The 16,771-nt window shown below is 49.8% G+C and overlaps 2 protein-coding genes across 2 annotated transcripts in view; both read left to right on the forward strand.

The window, feature by feature from the left end:
• LOC8036695 (transcription factor collier) overlaps positions 1–16,771 on the forward strand; it is a 181,847-nt gene that overhangs the window by 70,361 nt on the left and 94,715 nt on the right. The window contains exons 6-7 of the mRNA XM_042287107.1: positions 6,623–6,696; positions 6,755–6,823. Coding sequence (XP_042143041.1) covers positions 6,623–6,696; positions 6,755–6,823 — 143 coding nt within the window. The remainder of the gene's footprint in view (positions 1–6,622; positions 6,697–6,754; positions 6,824–16,771) is intronic.
• On the forward strand, positions 1,219–2,239 carry LOC121833674. Its single transcript, XM_042287108.1, has one exon. It carries the CDS (start codon positions 1,308–1,310, stop codon positions 2,181–2,183), a length of 876 nt encoding a protein of 291 aa, XP_042143042.1. The 5' UTR covers positions 1,219–1,307; the 3' UTR covers positions 2,184–2,239.

Consider the following 16,771-nt stretch of genomic DNA (forward strand, 5'->3'; position numbering starts at 1 on the left):
CAGGTAAGTAGACGCGCAGGCATTTCTTAGAGTGTACAGAATGTTTGTATCAGCGCTCCTTCTATTGCCCTTTCTGATAAGGAGTAGGCCTTTATCAGTCAAGATTCAGACACCCACCAGTGACGTCTGGCTTCTGGGTTTTTAATCTGAATGCATCCTCTGTGCGCATATGCGGTGTTAACCTTTTTATGTGTGTGTTCTATTCAAATTCAATTCAAGTTACGCCCTATCCCGTGTGTCCCTCTTCTCGGTCCTCGTCCGTCGTCCCCATCATGCAGCTAGTTTGAATTTAGAGATAATAAATAGCGTGCCGCGAAGAGTAAACCCTGGGCATTCCGAAAATGTGTTTAGTGTACATGGTAGCTCAAAAAGCCCACTGGGTAGGACGCGTATGTTAATCACCTTGTCCATTGTAATATAAACCAGGATCGTAACTAGTCTCGAGTAGAAGAAACTTGTTATATCACATACATTTACAAAATATCTGAATATTTTAACAATGTCCTAACTCCTAATCACTTACTCTTAACTCCGTCCTAAATGCTAACTTCCGACTTCGTTCAGCTTTATGCTGACGAGGCAGCAAAGGCTATAAGCGTTATCTAGCCGCCTGTATTCCATGCTTTTAAACAAGATTTTCCAGCGAAATCCCTCTTTTAGCGAAAGCACATTGCAAAGCCGCAGTCTCGATGTAACCTTCGTTGCCTTGTAAAGCAAAACAAACAAAAAAAGACAACACAAGGTAAAAAAAAAAACGCCTAGACAGGACGCGTACGTCACAAACTGAACTTAAAAAAAATAATAAAAAAATCTTTAACTTAATATTTACGCCTCGAGAGTCCTTTTTAGTTAGGAGCGACTCGGAAAATATCTATTTCGGGGTCGACATCTCAAAAAAAGCGCCTGTTTCTGGATCGCTGTTAAATCAAAATGGTTCTCCCAACGTAAACATTGCGCTCATTTTTTTTAGTACATTTTTGCGGCATACGTGCCTTATTTAGGCACTTAAGAAAGGTTTTGGGGAGTCTAGTGTCGGCTGATCAGAATCTGTCCTCGGTGCGGATATAGGGAACGAACAATGATATTGTAGGGACTGGACGCACCGACAAGCGAGTCCAGCCTCGCCACTGGAAAAAGAGAAAAAGACGCGCGCGCTCGCTATACGCTCACGCGCTCACGCGCTCACGAAGAGCAGTTCCTGACGAGACACCACTGAAATAGAACGTTGTTTTGGAACGTCCGTCTCCTGCCTGTTTCTTTCACCACATTTGGTGACCCGGACGTGATCGCCAACTAGAACGGGTGAAATGCAGCAAGGAGAGCCTTCGGACCCGCCGCCAGCCACTGTTGCAGCAGCCGCAGTCCGCCTTCCACCATACTGGGACCGCAATCCGAGAGTTTGGTTCCTGCAAGCGGAATCACAATTCCACCTCGCTGGGGTCACCACACAAGGTCGGAAGTACCACCACGTCGTCTCGGCTCTTTCACCAGCTGCCGCCGACGAAGTCTACGACGTTCTGGCAAATCCCTCTCCAGCAACACCGTATGACCAACTGAAGAATGCTCTGCTCCAGCGCACCGAGATTTCGGAACGCTCCCGCGTGCAGCAGCTTCTCTCGGCGGAAGAGCTCGGGGATCGGCGGCCAAGCCAGTTGCTGCGACGCATGACTCAGCTTCTTGGAGAGCGCTCTAACAATCTGGACGACGTATTCCTCCGCGAGCTGTTCTTGCAAAGGCTACCTTCCAATGTTCAGATGGTTTTGGCAACAGCAACAACGTTGGACCTCACCGGACTTGCCGCGTTGGCCGACGCCGTGATGGAGGTGACCACTCCATCGGTCGCCAGTGTTATCGTGGCTCCACAGCAACCAACAGCCCAAGACTCTGGAACGGCCGCCAACAGCCAGCCTCCCCAGGCCAACATCGAGCAGCTTTGCCAACGCTTAGAGGAGATCGTCGTCGCAGCTACACGAGGCCGCACCCCCCACCCTCGTGAGTCACATCGCAGACGTTCGACGTCTCGTCGGGCACGCGGCGAATCGACATCTCGTCGGACACGCGGCGAAAACACGCGATCACCGAGCCCTGCCGGGGTCTGCTACTACCACCGCCGCTTCGGTGCCAACGCCCGGCATTGCCTTCGCCCCTGCTCATGGCAGGGAAACAGGCCGGCCGACCTCTAGAGGCGACGAGTGGTCAGGGCCCCGACGAAAGTCGCCTTTTCTACGTGTGTGACCGAGCCACCAAGAACCGCTACCTCGTTGACACCGGAGCCGAGATCAGCGCAGTTCCAGCAACGCGTGCCGACCGTTCCTTGACACCGATCTATTTTCTGCGCGCAGTGAACAACAGCGCCATCCCAGTCTACCGAGAACGGTCGATCACCCTTAACCTCGGCCTCCGGCGGGTTTTCCGGTGGATCTTCCTGGTGGCCGACGTGAGTCAAGGAATTCTCGGCGCGGACTTTCTCAACCACTACAAGCTCCTCGTGGATGTTAGAAGCAGGCGACTGATAGACTCCACCACGCGACTTTCCATCCATGGTATCGCAACGGACGACAATTCAGTCTACACCTCTGCCTGCACGATCCCGGAAGAAGCGTTCAAGACTTCACTGAGTAAGTTCCCGAGCCTTACTCAGTCACCTGATTGGACCAAACCCGTCTCGCACGACGTACAACACCACATCGTGACGACAGGACCACCTGTTTACTGTCGTCCCCGCCGTCTAGCCCCAGAGAAACTCCGCGATGCTCGCCAAGAGTTTGAACACATGTTGGACCTTGGCATCATCCGACCCTCGTCTAGCAGCTGGGCGTCTCCATTACACATGGTGTCGAAGAAAAATGGAGACTGGCGGCCGTGTGGCGATTATCGTGCACTGAATAAGAACACTGTACCGGACAGGTACCCTCTACCTAACATCCAGGATTTCACGGTGAACCTACAAGGCGCGAAGATCTTCTCAAAGATTGACCTGACGCGGGCCTACCACCAAATTCCCGTGGCCGAAGAAGACATCCCGAAAACAGCGATCACGACACCGTTTGGACTTTTTGAATTTCTCCGCATGCCCTTTGGCCTCAGAAATGCGGCTCAGTCATTCCAACGGTTCATCGACGCTGTCACACGAGGATTACCTTTTGTCTTCGCGTACGTAGACGATTTGCTCATAGCCAGCAAGTCACCGGAAGAGCACACGACCCACTTAGACCTCCTCTTCGAACGACTGCGCAGCCACGGCATTGTCATCAACGCCACGAAAAGTGTATTCGGAGTTCCGGAATTGGAATTTCTTGGTCATCGGCTTGACTCCTCGGGCATCCGTCCATTGCCATCAAAGGTACAAGCCATCAAAGATTTCCCGAGGCCGACTTCGACCACCAAACTTCGCCAGTTTCTCGGTTTGGTCAATTTTTACCGGCGTTTCGTTCCGAACTGCGCCAAACTGCTCGAACATCTTGAGGTCCTCCTAACAAAACAAGAACGAAAAACGTCATCCCTTCCTTGGAACGAAGATGCGGAACGAGCTTTCTGCGAGGTAAAGAACTCACTTGCAGAAGCAACAATGCTAGTACATCCTAAGCATGATGCCCCAACATCGCTGATGACTGACGCATCTGCCACAGCCGTAGGAGCGGTGCTACAACAAAAAGTCGACGGAGAGTGGCGGCCGATTGGTTTCTTTTCTAAGAAGCTCAAGCCAGCGCAAACGCGCTACAGCGTTTTCGGACGTGAACTCTTGGCTGCCTACTTGGCTGTACGACACTTTCGACATTTCGTCGAGGGACGGCCATTTACCATATGGACTGACCACAAGCCCCTAACTTACGCCATCAGCAATTCCGGCTCTCATTACACACCACGTGAGATTCGCCAGCTAGCCTTCTTGGCCGAATTCACAACGGACATTCGGCACGTTAAAGGAGTTGACAACGTCCCCGCTGATGTCCTCAGCCGGATCGACGCCGTGAACACCCCAGCCTGTTCTGCTGTAGACTTGGAGTTGCTGGCTCGTCTACAGACCACCGACGAAGAATTGCAAGCCCTGCGCAGTTCATCCACGTCACTGCAACTGCGGGATGTAAGCTTTCCAGAAGGCACCACCGTGATCTGCGACCTGTCAACGGGAACGCCTAGGCCTTTTGTACCACGTGAACTGCGACGACAGCTTTTCGAAGCGATTCACTGCTTGTCGCACCCGGGTGTACGAGCATCCCAGAAGCTCCTGTGCGACCGCTACGTTTGGCCCCGGATAAAATCCGACGTTCGTGATTGGGTGCGTTCCTGCATCGCATGCCAGTGCGCGAAAGTACAGCGGCATCCGGTGCCACCAAGTCGACAATTCCTACAGCCTGACAGCCGTTTCAACAAGATCCATCTGGACCTAGTAGGACCCCTACCGATTTCTCAGGGACAGCGCTACATCCTAACGTGTGTCGACAGATTCACACGATGGCCAGAAGCAACCCCACTGCCCGATATCACCGCCGCCACTGTCGCTGAGGCGTTTATCGTTACGTGGGTATCCCGGTTTGGCTGCCCCTCAGAGATTGTCACCGACAGGGGTCGACAATTCGAGTCGGCACTCTTTGCGGAGCTCACTCGATTGCTCGGAACCAACCGCTTGAGAACGACTGCCTACCACCCACAGTCGAACGGAATGGTAGAACGATTTCATCGACATTTGAAATCGGCCCTTGCAGCTCAGGGTGGTCCCTCGGATTGGGTTCGTCATCTCCCCCTTGTGCTTCTTGGAATCCGGACAGCCTTGAAGGCGGACATCGGATGCTCCACCGCCGAGCTGGTGTACGGCACTGCACTTCGCTTGCCATCAGATTTTTTTGAAGTGGAACTGCCTCAACAACAAAGGCAGTTGGACTATGTAGAACAACTCAAGCAAATTTTTATCAATTTGCGACCGGTGCCTACACGGCAAGGAACTTCAAAGTCTCCCTACGTGACCCAGGACCTCCAAGACGCCACTCATGTTTTCGTACGACAATCGCAAAAGAAGCCACTGCGCCCACATTACATCGGACCTTTTCCAGTCGTCGAAAAGAGAAGCGACACGTTTGTCCTGCGTGTCAACGGCAAGAACGACACCGTTGCATTGGAGAGACTAAAGCCGGCACATATTGAGCAAGCGCATATGCAGGAAATAGCGCTACGTGACATCAACCACACGGCGGAGAGAAGCCAACTTCGTTGTCACCCCGATGTCTGTGTGTTTTGATCGTTCGTCCTACCTCCTCTCTAAGGGGGGGCATATCTGTAGGGACTGGACGCACCGACAAGCGAGTCCAGCCTCGCCACTGGAAAAAGAGAAAAAGACGCGCGCGCTCGCTATACGCTCACGCGCTCACGCGCTCACGAAGAGCAGTTCCTGACGAGACACCACTGAAATAGAACGTTGTTTTGGAACGTCCGTCTCCTGCCTGTTTCTTTCACCACAATATCATAGCTAATATTCACTTCGGAGGACATTAGTCAGACAGCTTTCTCACAATCGATTGCAAATGTCCAGTCACTTTGGGCGCGGAGAGACATTTCAACAGGTCTTTAGCGTATAGAAAGTACGACGCGAGGATTATGCAGTGGCGGTTTTCAACCACAAGAGGTTCGGCCTGCGATAACAAGACCCACTTAGAGAAAGCGCTCGCTTTTTAGGCGCTCTCACACACAAACAAAGTGCAAAACAATAAATCGCTCCGTAAAAAAAAAAAAAAAAAAAAGAAGGAATGCGTTTTTGATGCTGGTAAATCAATCAAGTTTAGTTTGGCTCTTACCAGCTGGAGAGTACATGTAACACGCGGTAGGAGAAGAGCGGAGTCCCAAAGCACAATAGAACCGCTTTCAATTAATCGCTGAAACCGACCCCTCCTTGGAAGAACTCGTGTGCTCGGCGACTTGAACCCTGCCGCGAGATCAATCACTCGAATGGGACGGTAAGCTTCCGTAACGGAGCCCCGGCGTTCTCGGCCGAGCGGCGGCCGCCGTCGCCCGAGTCCCGCAAATCCTCGGGAGGCGGGGAAGCGACGACAAAAGGGGACTCGGCGACGCGGGGCGTTTGCCCATCGCGACATCTCCCCCGCCAGGCCCGCGCTGCGCCCAGAGCCGCGGTTCCCGACGACCAATGGCGCGTCGGCCTCGGGTCACGCGCCCAGGCTCTGGCCGGGCGCGCCACGGCCGACAGTGGCGTCACGTGGAGTCGGCGGCACCTGAGCGCGATCTGGCCGGGTGGGGGGCGGCAAGTGGCACTCGACGGGCGGCGCGCGGCGTCCCCGGGGAGCCCCGAGGGGACGGCCGCGGCCAGACACCCGTTTGCGGGCGGGTGGCTCGCCGGAGCCCGCGGCGGCCCCCGGCGAAGCAAAAAAAGACAATCGCGTCGGGGCTGAGTACATCAAGCGAATGAGATAAGCCCCGCAGGTCGGCCGGGCGGGGGCCGATCCTCTTTGCGACAGATGGAAAAATTTGGGGGACTCGTCCTCCCCCATCTGCCGGGATGAGGCACGTGACGCGGCTTTTTGTCCTGCGGCCGCGCTTATCAGGCGCGTCCCCCTCCGATAACTCGATCCCGGGAGGCTGTTTGCGTAACAGATGGACGCTCTCTCTCCCGCAGGCCATCGTCTACGAGGGGCAGGACAAGAACCCGGAGATGTGCCGCGTGCTGCTCACGCACGAGGTCATGTGCAGGTGAGCGCGAGCCTCGGACCCCGGTCCTCCCCGCTCACGGGGCGCCCCCTGTACGCAGCCGCTGCTGTGACAAGAAAAGCTGCGGCAACCGCAACGAGACGCCCTCGGACCCGGTCATCATCGACAGGTGCGTGGCGTTCCCGTCGCGCGACCAAACCGCCGCCGAGCCAGCCGACGCTCCGCGCCAACATGCGGGCGTTCCGCGAAACCGCTGCACCTTGATAGCCCGCGTCTTTATCCCCATTTCCCAATCTCTGTCTGGACTCTTATTGTTATTTTTTTCGATACAAGAAATTCCTAAGTTACGAGACTCGTTGTCGAATCCAAGGCGACTTCTTAGAAACAAAAGTAATTTTCTAAGAAGCCGCCTACAAAACCCCATGGAGCGAGCATACCCGAAAAAAAAGGAAAGCTTTCCGCGTCCCCAGCGTGACACTGAGGTGGGAGTTGGCTGGGTTTCTAAACCGGGAACTGGGCTTCGAGTCCCAGGATTGCCCTCCGGCGGCGTGAGCGGGGACGAGCGCAGTGCGGGGAAGGGGCGCGCCCCGCACTCTGGAGTGTTTGGCGGACCCCGGGCAGTGCGGCCATCTGCTGACGGTCGGACGCGCGCCCCAATCATGGCCCGGGGAAAGGCGGGCTCCCGGAGCCTGGCCACGCGGCGGCCACAAAGGCCCGCGGCTCACCATATGGCCCCCGGCACGTGTGTTTGCGCGCGCTCATTAAAGCGCCCGCGGGGCCGCGTCCCCATTACACCGTTCGTTAGCGGGATTGGGGAGGGATAACGAGCCCGCGCTCTTTGTGCCCACCCCGGCGGCGGTCCATATGTCACCCCGCTCGCCTCCCGCGGGCCTCGCGACGCCGCCACCCAGCTGTTGGGACCGCGCCGAGTGGGTCGCCAACCTGACACCCCTCCCCCGCTCTCGGAGCTGGTGTTCCGGGGACTGCAGCCAGGCCACCGCCGACGCCCCCTGAGTCACGGATGCGACGCCGGCGACCCGGACACCTCTCTGCGGTCGCCGGCGGCGCATCCCGGGACCGAAGCAGCGCCCGGGCACCCTTCGCTTCGTCCATGCCCCGCTCAGAAGTCGCGACTTCCCCGCCCTCATCCACCCCGACACTCGAAAGTACACCAAACGGGTCCTCCACACCACGAAAGTGGAACATCTGTATAAGATGAAGCACACCCTGAAAATGGTCACATTCTTAAGGGTCTAAAAAGGGGGTTCCAGATACTTACACCCGTGCACCTTTACAGCACCCTATTTGGAGCAATACGCCATTTTTATTTATGTAATGGTAAAATTGGGTGCTCTAGCGTCGAACACCCTTAATTAATGGAGAGTGTAAAAAGGGTGTTGAAAAGAATGCTGGGGGTGTTGCGCAGGGAAGTGATCTGACACCAGCTTAAACTGCTTCAACGGATGTTGCTTTCGCGACTATGTCAAATGATTGTTGCCCGTACCGATGCTTTACATCAGAAAATCAAATCCCAGTCCTAAAAAACAAAAAAAGAAATTTTTTTTTTTCTTGTAAAAATATTAAGGAGGAAAAGGTAACATACTTGTAACCTTATGTATTGCTGAGGCGGCCAGGGGGCTGCGATGAGTACCTTGCCTAGGGCAAAATCTTATATCTTGAAGAAATTTCTTGGTTCAATAAACGCATATGATCCAATAAGATCAAATAAGGGCATACAAAAACCTTTAATACATATAAGAACAATATAAAATTATATAAGGAGTTAACAGAAACTGATAAGAGGTTTCTTATAACTTCTTATATAATCTTATATTGTTCTTATATATTATTGTATAACCTTATACGATCTTATTTAATCATACGCGTTTATTGGACCAACACATTTTTATACATACACGGTTTTTTAATATAGTTCTATAGTAGAGCTTTGAAAAAGACGCCGAACTACAAAAGCGCAATTTTATTCCTCTTCCACCAAAAAAAAAAAAAAAAAAAAAGTTTAATACCGTGTTTGGTCTGCAAGACACGTTTTGAGCTTGAGTGGTTATTATTTCGTCACGGTGATCTAAAATAGGAACATGAATCCGAATCAGAGAGACGCTGCATTCCTCGATTGCATGCATGTGTCACAAAGTGAGCACGATAAAACAATTACCGCGATATTCACGTCATAACACTCAATTTGAATGTGAAGCAATACCGAAACGTGGTTCTGTTGCCACGTCTTCCCCAAATAGAGGCAGGAAATACAAGCTGCGCGGCTTAAATGATGTGACTCGCAACCAAAATAAACCTCGCGACCTAAATTTCGCGTTTTCTTAAAAAAATGCTTTTGTCAAATACGTATTCTATCCACGCACTTTACAAAAAAAAAAAAAAATTAATATATATATATATATATATATATATATATATATATATTTTTTTTTTTTTTTTTTTTTTTTTTTAAAGCGGTAGAGCAATCAGCAGGACCATGCACTTCGTTTCGCGTGTGTTTCGTAAGGTTTATATTCTTTCTCTCGAGGTGCGTAAGTGATATCAGTGAGCGAAAAGCAAGAGCGCAAACGAGCTGGTGTAAATGGAACATAATTGCGGAACAAACGCAAAGTCTCAAATCGCTGAGACTTCCGTGCTTGTGCACGGAAGTCTTATAATTCCGCGTAATTATGCGTGTGGTGTTTGTTGCTTCTAGCCTCGGGACACATGAGCTACAACAGCGGAGCTCCGAGCGGAGCAGGAAAAACCCCGGAGAGGGCACTTCGCGCGCTGCCGCGCCCCATGGTAGCCGGGGTAATGGAAGTCTCACTTGGGGCGGAGAGGAAGGCACCCTAGTCGCACTTTGTTTTCGAAGCTGTGGAGATTATCTGCAGTCCCCCTTTTTAGAGCGAAACTGCTGCACAAACTATTCGAATCGCCGTCTTGAGGGGTTTGTAATACGTGTGGGGGGACTTGAAAACTAGTAATGAAAGTTCTTAGGTTTGTTTTGTTTTAGTACTTTGCGCTTTTTTTAGTAAGGAAAAAAAAAAGATACAGCTTACTTGAACGGTTCATAAAAAAATCAAACGAATACTGGAAAGCCCGTCAAACTGACGACGTAACAGTAGAGAGCGCCGGTCGCTGGAAAAGAAAGAGGAGAAGCGGCAGAACGACGAACGCGATGGTAGCGCAGGAGGCGGTCTCTTATCAGCGCCAGCGGACCTTAAGGTCTCTCCCCAAAACACATTTGTAGATATTTTCTCTTTCGCTTTTTTCTCCTCTCCCGAACGAGGTAGTGGCGAGGCAACGCGCAAAGAATGCGGAGACCTTTGCACAGAGAAAGAGGAGAAGGGTGTAAAGCAACGTCATATTTCTCCTCTAAAAAAAAAAAAAAAAATACAGTAGTGTTTTCAGATTTGAACGCTCGCGCTGTGGTGGCGCCACCAAGAGATCCCCTTCAGGACGCTTTGGGCATCATCTTTCCCTGCCTCTCCTCTCCCTTTTTCCGTGAGCACTTTTCTTTGGGTTCCGACAAGCTGTGAAACTGATTAAAAAAACGCGCGAAAAACGAACAAAAAAGAAACACGCACGTCAGACAAACGCTTGTCTATCGTACGTCATCGGCCTTTACGCAAGGTCACGTTTCGAAATTGGAAACGCGGACAGAAACATGCGTCAACCCCCTTGATATCGGAATGGGTAGCTTCCAAAAGCCGGACTCAGCAAGGCGCGGCAACGCTCGAAGCGCCCCGTGCGGGAATTTCCCGTGTCCGGTCGGCGCTTCGCAGTGGTACCTCATATATCCGGAGATTGTGCACTGAATGTGGATATTAACTGCGGGTTCTCAGAGTCGCAAAATACTTCTAGGAAGGCACTTTAATTACCAGCGCTCCTTTTTTTCAGGGTGTTCATCTTAAAAAAGAATAATTGCCTTAAAATACTTTTTTTTTAATGGGGGGTGGGGGGGGGGGGGGGGGGAGATACGTCCAGATGGGAGGCAGAGGCAAATGACTGCAAATCCTGGCAAAGCCTCTGCCTCCTTTCTTGGAGCAGGTGAGCCACTAATCGGGCAATACAAATAAAACAAAACTTTGTTAGAGTTAATTCTATTCACAAAGTAGTTATTTTACGCGGTGTACGTTTTTTTCTAATGCTTTTTTATTATTATTAACTCGAAAACTGCATCCCTCGACACTAGGAATTCTCTGATGTGTTTCGGGAAATTGCAAAAGAAACACCTTTAAATTTATTTTTCCTTTAATTTAATTCACCAAGTTAGGAACGTGATAATTATCTTGTTCCTTTCCGTAATAGACTACCTTCAGAAATCCCTGTATGCAACACTGCGCGCACTGCATCATGAGACCTGTTTGGCAGTGGAGAGGCATGACATGAGATGTCCATTGCCCCGTTAAAGGGATACTGAACCGAAAATTCGAGTTCACAAAACAAGGCCGGGCGGATAGGCGGGAAGCTGCAAAACCAAGAAATATGATTCATACGGCGATATATCTAACGGATCGCCGTATTTTTTGGAAAAGAATTGCGCGATTGAACCCGGCCGACGAGGCCGGCGCGACAAGGAACGTCACGATTCCCATTCTCTCTCCTCCTCGCTACGTCCCGTCAAGCTGGTGAACCGAGGCGAGGAGGAGAGAAGCGAGGCCGCTTCTCCTCATTCTCACATTCTCCCGGAGGACAGTTACGTCAAAGAACTCGCTTGATCGCTCCCTTCTTTTCCAAAAGTACGGCCATCCGTTTGAGATATCGATGTACGAGTGATGTTTTGGAGTTCATAGCGTCCCGTTCAACACTTCTGCAGCCTTACTTTGCGAAATCCAAATTTCGGTTCAGTATCCCTTTAAAGGGATGCTGAACCGAAATCTGGATTCCACAAAACACGCGGCAAATCCGTGCAACGAGATGCTACAAACACCAAAACATCACTCATACAGCGTTATCTCGAACGGATGACCATATTTTTCAAGAAAAAGAGGCGCATTTGACAGAAATGTTGACGTCATGTTTCTCCGAGAAGGAGAGGGAACGGCCTCGCGTCTTCGCCTCGCGGCCTTGAGGGAGCAAAGCGAAGAGAGGAGGAAACTAGGTATCTTGACGGTCTCGCGCCTCGCCGGCCTGGTTCAATCTCGACCTGTCTTTCCCAAAATACGGCCGTCCATTCGAGATATCGCCTTACGAGTACGGTGTTGTAGGGATTGTAGCGCCCCGCCTACATCTCCTGCATTGTTTTTTCTGAAATCCAAATTTCGGTTCACCATCCCTTTAACAAAGTAATGCATCTCAGCACTGCATGAAAATAAGGTCAGCGCTCGCTTCCATTACATCCATTCATCTTCATTAGAACCCCCGTTGAGACTCGGACCTCTAGCGGCCGTAAGGACCTGCCCAGACTTGGCGACGAGTAGGAGCCAGGCCTGCCGTGTCCCATACTTTCTGTCGGCTTGTTTATCACTCCAGAGTACACATTGAAACGATGGAACAGGATCATCGGCCCAGTAGACACTTTTTCTTCTTCCTTTGTGTACCTGCACACAAACTCTGATTTTGTCTTATGGGTAGAAATATTAGACAGGGTGTCTTTTTAGGCTACAGTAATGCGGTTTGTACAGGTGAGTTATATGGCCAGGGGGGACATAATATAGGAGGCTAATCGTCACAATTATGTCGGATAATTAACTAGAAATGTATTTATAATTAGTGAAAACAGACATATTGTTCCAATGAAAAACTTGCTCAGCGTCATTCGAAACCACTAAATCAGTCCATTTTAGAAACACTTGGAGTATGTGGAAAGCAGGGTGGAGCGCTAAAGTTACTACTCCTACTCGCACAACACGAGCAAGCGACGCGTCGGCGCGGTTTTTCCGTCTCTTATCATCCACGTTTTTTCACTGCCAGCCCTTTGCCTGTTGAACGAGTGGTAACTCAAACGCACTGCTGCACTTCCCATGAGCTCAGTCTTTTTTTCTATATTTCGGATTTAGTGCTTTTCGGGGAAGCTCAACAAGTTTCCAATTGGAACGATATGTTTATTTTCACTAATTAAAAAGGTAACTAACAAATTATGGTTCATCATTCGACTTATCATGACGATTATTCTTCTACGTCTTGTCCCCCTGGCCGTATAACTCACCTGCACAAGAACCGCATTAGTTTAGCTTTCAGAACTTTTATTTTTTGTAAACAAACCTGTAAAGCCGAAAATAAACTATATTTCGTATTTTTAGCGTTAAGCTTCAGTTTGTCGTCTTTCAGCCGATTTGCTAATTTAACCAGGTAACTATTGGCCATTAATCGTAGCGAACATTTCGATGAGGCCCGGCCACACGAACAGATGCGAAGAGCCGTTTTAAGTGAAGAGCCGCAGTAAAAAAAAGAGGATGACAATTTTTTTTATTATTATTGTTTTATCTTTTTTTTTTAATGAAAGTAAATTTTACTTATAAATCCATGTATCACGTATGTCACTGACACTGACACCCTTTACCCGGTTCACCCGATGTACATTTGATGGCAGAATGCTACCAGAACGCAAACTGTATTATCTACAGGGTGTTTTTTTTAAACGCAGGCCAAATCGATCTTGCGAAAAGTACTCCTCATACAGAAAAAAAATGTTGGTGACGTGTTGGTGTCTGCCAAAGGGCCCATATAGAAAAAATTAAAAAAAAAAAAGTTTGGCATAATTAGGTCAATAATTACATTTCCGTAATTAATTTCATAATTACCAAACACAAGGTTCTGGTTAAGGGGTATTCACACGAATTCACACGAGGGATATGGTTTTCGGGGAGGGAAGCGTGTGACGTCAGTGATCGGCGGAACGAGCTGGACTCCCTCCCGGACTCAAGCATCCACACGAAAGGCGGGGAGTCGAGAGGCATGTCAGTGTTATTATGGTCCCAAGAAAGACTGGCTAGTCTCCCGTTCGGACATCTCTCTCCACGCAGCGAGACGGCAGCGCCAAATACTTTACTAGTAATTGGCAGCGCCGTGGATGAAATTGCAGGGGGCACTGAGCGCAATCCGCGTGTTGTTGTAGCTGCTGCCTTCCTCACTCACTACCTTCTTCAGTCTCACCAAGCTTAATGAAAAAAGCATTGTTGACTTCTCTGCCTTCTTAGCAAAGACAGATTTATCTTTGTTAGGCTGTGAGGCATGCATGCAGTGGCGATAAAAAGAAGCATACTCAAGTTTTTTATCCTCCTCATTTTCCGTCTTTACAGCAACGCAATGAGCAACGAGAGGGTAGCAAGGTGAGAATGGCTAAGGCTTCTGAAGGCCAGGAAGTGTAAATAATTAATCTACGAAGTGCTGATTTGCTTGTAACTGTCGTAGTTTGCCCGGATTTCTTTTGTGGCTTGGTAACTGCCAAATTCTGGTACGCCGATTGCTCGCAGCGCCGCCACGCGCTTCCATTCCGCAGCAATCGCCGACAGGCGCAGTGGACAGAAGCCTAGGCAGTCTTTCTAGTGATCGTAGTATATCAGACGCATCTTACAGTCGCTCTCTCGACAACAGGGCTCAATGCGCTCTGACGAGAACAGAAAGATGGAGGCGTACATAAAACAGCGATGAACTATTACGACAGTAGCGCTGTTAGATGCAGAAGACGACAAACTGCTTCCTGCTAAAAGAAATATGCTTCTTGAGTGGGCGGATGCAGCACAAAGGACGTGAAATAAAAAAATAAAAATAGTTGTACGAGGAGCGGCTTGAGGATGGCATTGATGAATATCGAAGACTCCTTCGGGTGCCCCGGACAATATACGCAGCCGCGCAAACCACAACAAGTTAGGCGATCCCCATGCCACCACCGGCATCTACCTTAGCAAAATCTGTAAGTTGCCAGACACGCGAACAAAATACCGCCAATTGCAAAGAGATCCCCCGCCAGGGGGGTTTGTGCCGTTTGTGCAGCCCGAACCAAAGCTCCCCCATCCCCCAGCGCGCGCCAAAAAGTGGGACGTTGTTACCGTGACGCGCTTCCCGGGGAAAAAAGGCAGAGATTTTTTCTCCGTGTGAATACCCCTTTAAAGGAGCCTCGTACGAACCTGTCGGTAGGCGGGACATGTGTTACCACGAGATCTTAGTCGATCCGAAAGCGCTGTTGCCACCATAGTGTGTGTTCACGCACCGGATATCGGAGCATGCTCCGATATCCGCAGCTTTCGCCTCACGTGCACGTCAAGCGAAAGCTCATGCTGCAGAACCCAAGCATCCTCAGTTTAATCTCTGCCCGTATCGATCTGAATGAGAAGCGTACTGGCGTGTGGTCGTGCATTACTACTGAGTGATACATGTTAAAAATCCCAGGCCAACAGTGGTACTGCATTGAGTAAATTTCTCGTCTACAGTGGTTAACAATGTGGCCATTAGGGCTGGGCAAATGATCGATTAACCTACCGATTAATCGATTAATGCTTTAATCGCGATTAAATTTTTTAACTGGTTAATCGGTAAAATTTAGACGAACCAAAAAAAACTCAAAATTAAACACTTCCATAACGCAGACGTGGACGAATACGCCTGTACGAAGGGTGACCTTTAGGTCAAATTTTAGAACAAGGTAAACTGTACAGGGGCGATATTTTTATAGCATCCGATTAAGTAGTTGAAATGGTCACCGGCCATTTCAACGTAGTTCGAGTGTCTGTTTAGCGCAGTAGAGATTATTGTGAACAATGAAAGGAAGCCGCTCTTTCTAGAGAATATCAACGAACATGTTTGCCTCACGCGGCAAAAGATTTAGCGAAAGGTCTCTGATACTCTTCTTAACTACATATCGAGATTAATTCATAATCTAAGTTCTACATTGCACCGTTTATCACAGATTCAGCAAAAAAAAAAAGACTTTCTTTAATATTTTTCAATGATCAAACGAGACCGATTAATCGATTAATTAATCGATTAAAGGGTGGCGATTAATCCGGTTAAAACTTTTAATCGACGCCCAGCCCTAGTGGCCATACTATGGGAGACTAAACTACTGCTGTCGAAACCATATTTATAAGTCCCACTCCCACTCCCAGCACTCCCCCCCCCCCCCCCCCTCCCCCCCCGGCGGTAGACAACCACACCGCTGCCTACCGCCAGAACCAGCCAGCGTTTCGAGTGTTAAGCCGGAAGACGCCGCCGCCGGCACCGCGATTTTCAAGATGGAGACGCCCCATGGAAAGAAGGTCTATGCGGTATTTTTATCGAAGTCATTGTGTCTACCATTTGGTCGTTTGGAGCTGTCTGGCGCGTGTCAAAGGCGACGTTCGAAATATTCAACTGGTGCCATCACATACGTAGTGCACCGAGGCCAAAGGTTCATCACGGGGAATGTATACCAACGAACTGGCGGATTCGACGTTACGTGAAAACTACCTATACTCGCCGTCAAGTATTTTGTGCTACGTTGTAAATAATAACGTCACTTCCACAGTGCTCCAACACTGTCAATGCTCATTGCGCGAGCGCTTGCGAATGTAAGAGCAAGCCACGTGCACGTGCTCTCGCAGCAATGTGGAAGGTATACGCTAGTCTTGACAAGGTAGCAAAAAATAGGTGACGCCGAGTTTTGGGCAGGAGATCGAACTATATAAAGCGCTTTATTAAGATAGCTGTGCCCATAGCTCGGTGTTTACTAACACAGCATAACAAAAAAATTGAACCTCGCCAAGCACGGTTTGGGAACGAGCGCTTCGCTCTGACCAGTGCTTTGGTCGCACGAGGAGCGGCCTTCGAATCGTCATCTTCGATTTCTTTGATCAAAAAAAAAAACAAGAAAATTTGGTTTGTCGTCCCCACAGCTGAAACGTACCGCTAGGAACGTGACTGTTCGATCTCCTACCCATAGCACACGCGCCAGTGCATCCGGGGAGGTCCGCATGCACCTTCCAAACAGGACACCGCGGCTGTCAATCACGGCACGTGCAACACATGCCTAAAGGTCAGTTTACACGGGGGTGGTTGGTTACGACTCCTTACGCGTTACGTGAGGAGTCACTGGGACATTCGTGTTTCGTATGTCGCGTGAAAAGCTGTTCCTTGAACTGATCGCCACGAATTAATACGCAACACGGATGTCCCAGTGATTCTCGACGTAAGCGGT

The sequence above is a fragment of the Ixodes scapularis genome, unplaced genomic scaffold (genome assembly GCF_016920785.2).
Source record: "Ixodes scapularis isolate PalLabHiFi unplaced genomic scaffold, ASM1692078v2 PGA_scaffold9__187_contigs__length_104089568, whole genome shotgun sequence".
Classification (NCBI taxonomy): Eukaryota; Metazoa; Arthropoda; class Arachnida; order Ixodida; family Ixodidae; genus Ixodes; species Ixodes scapularis.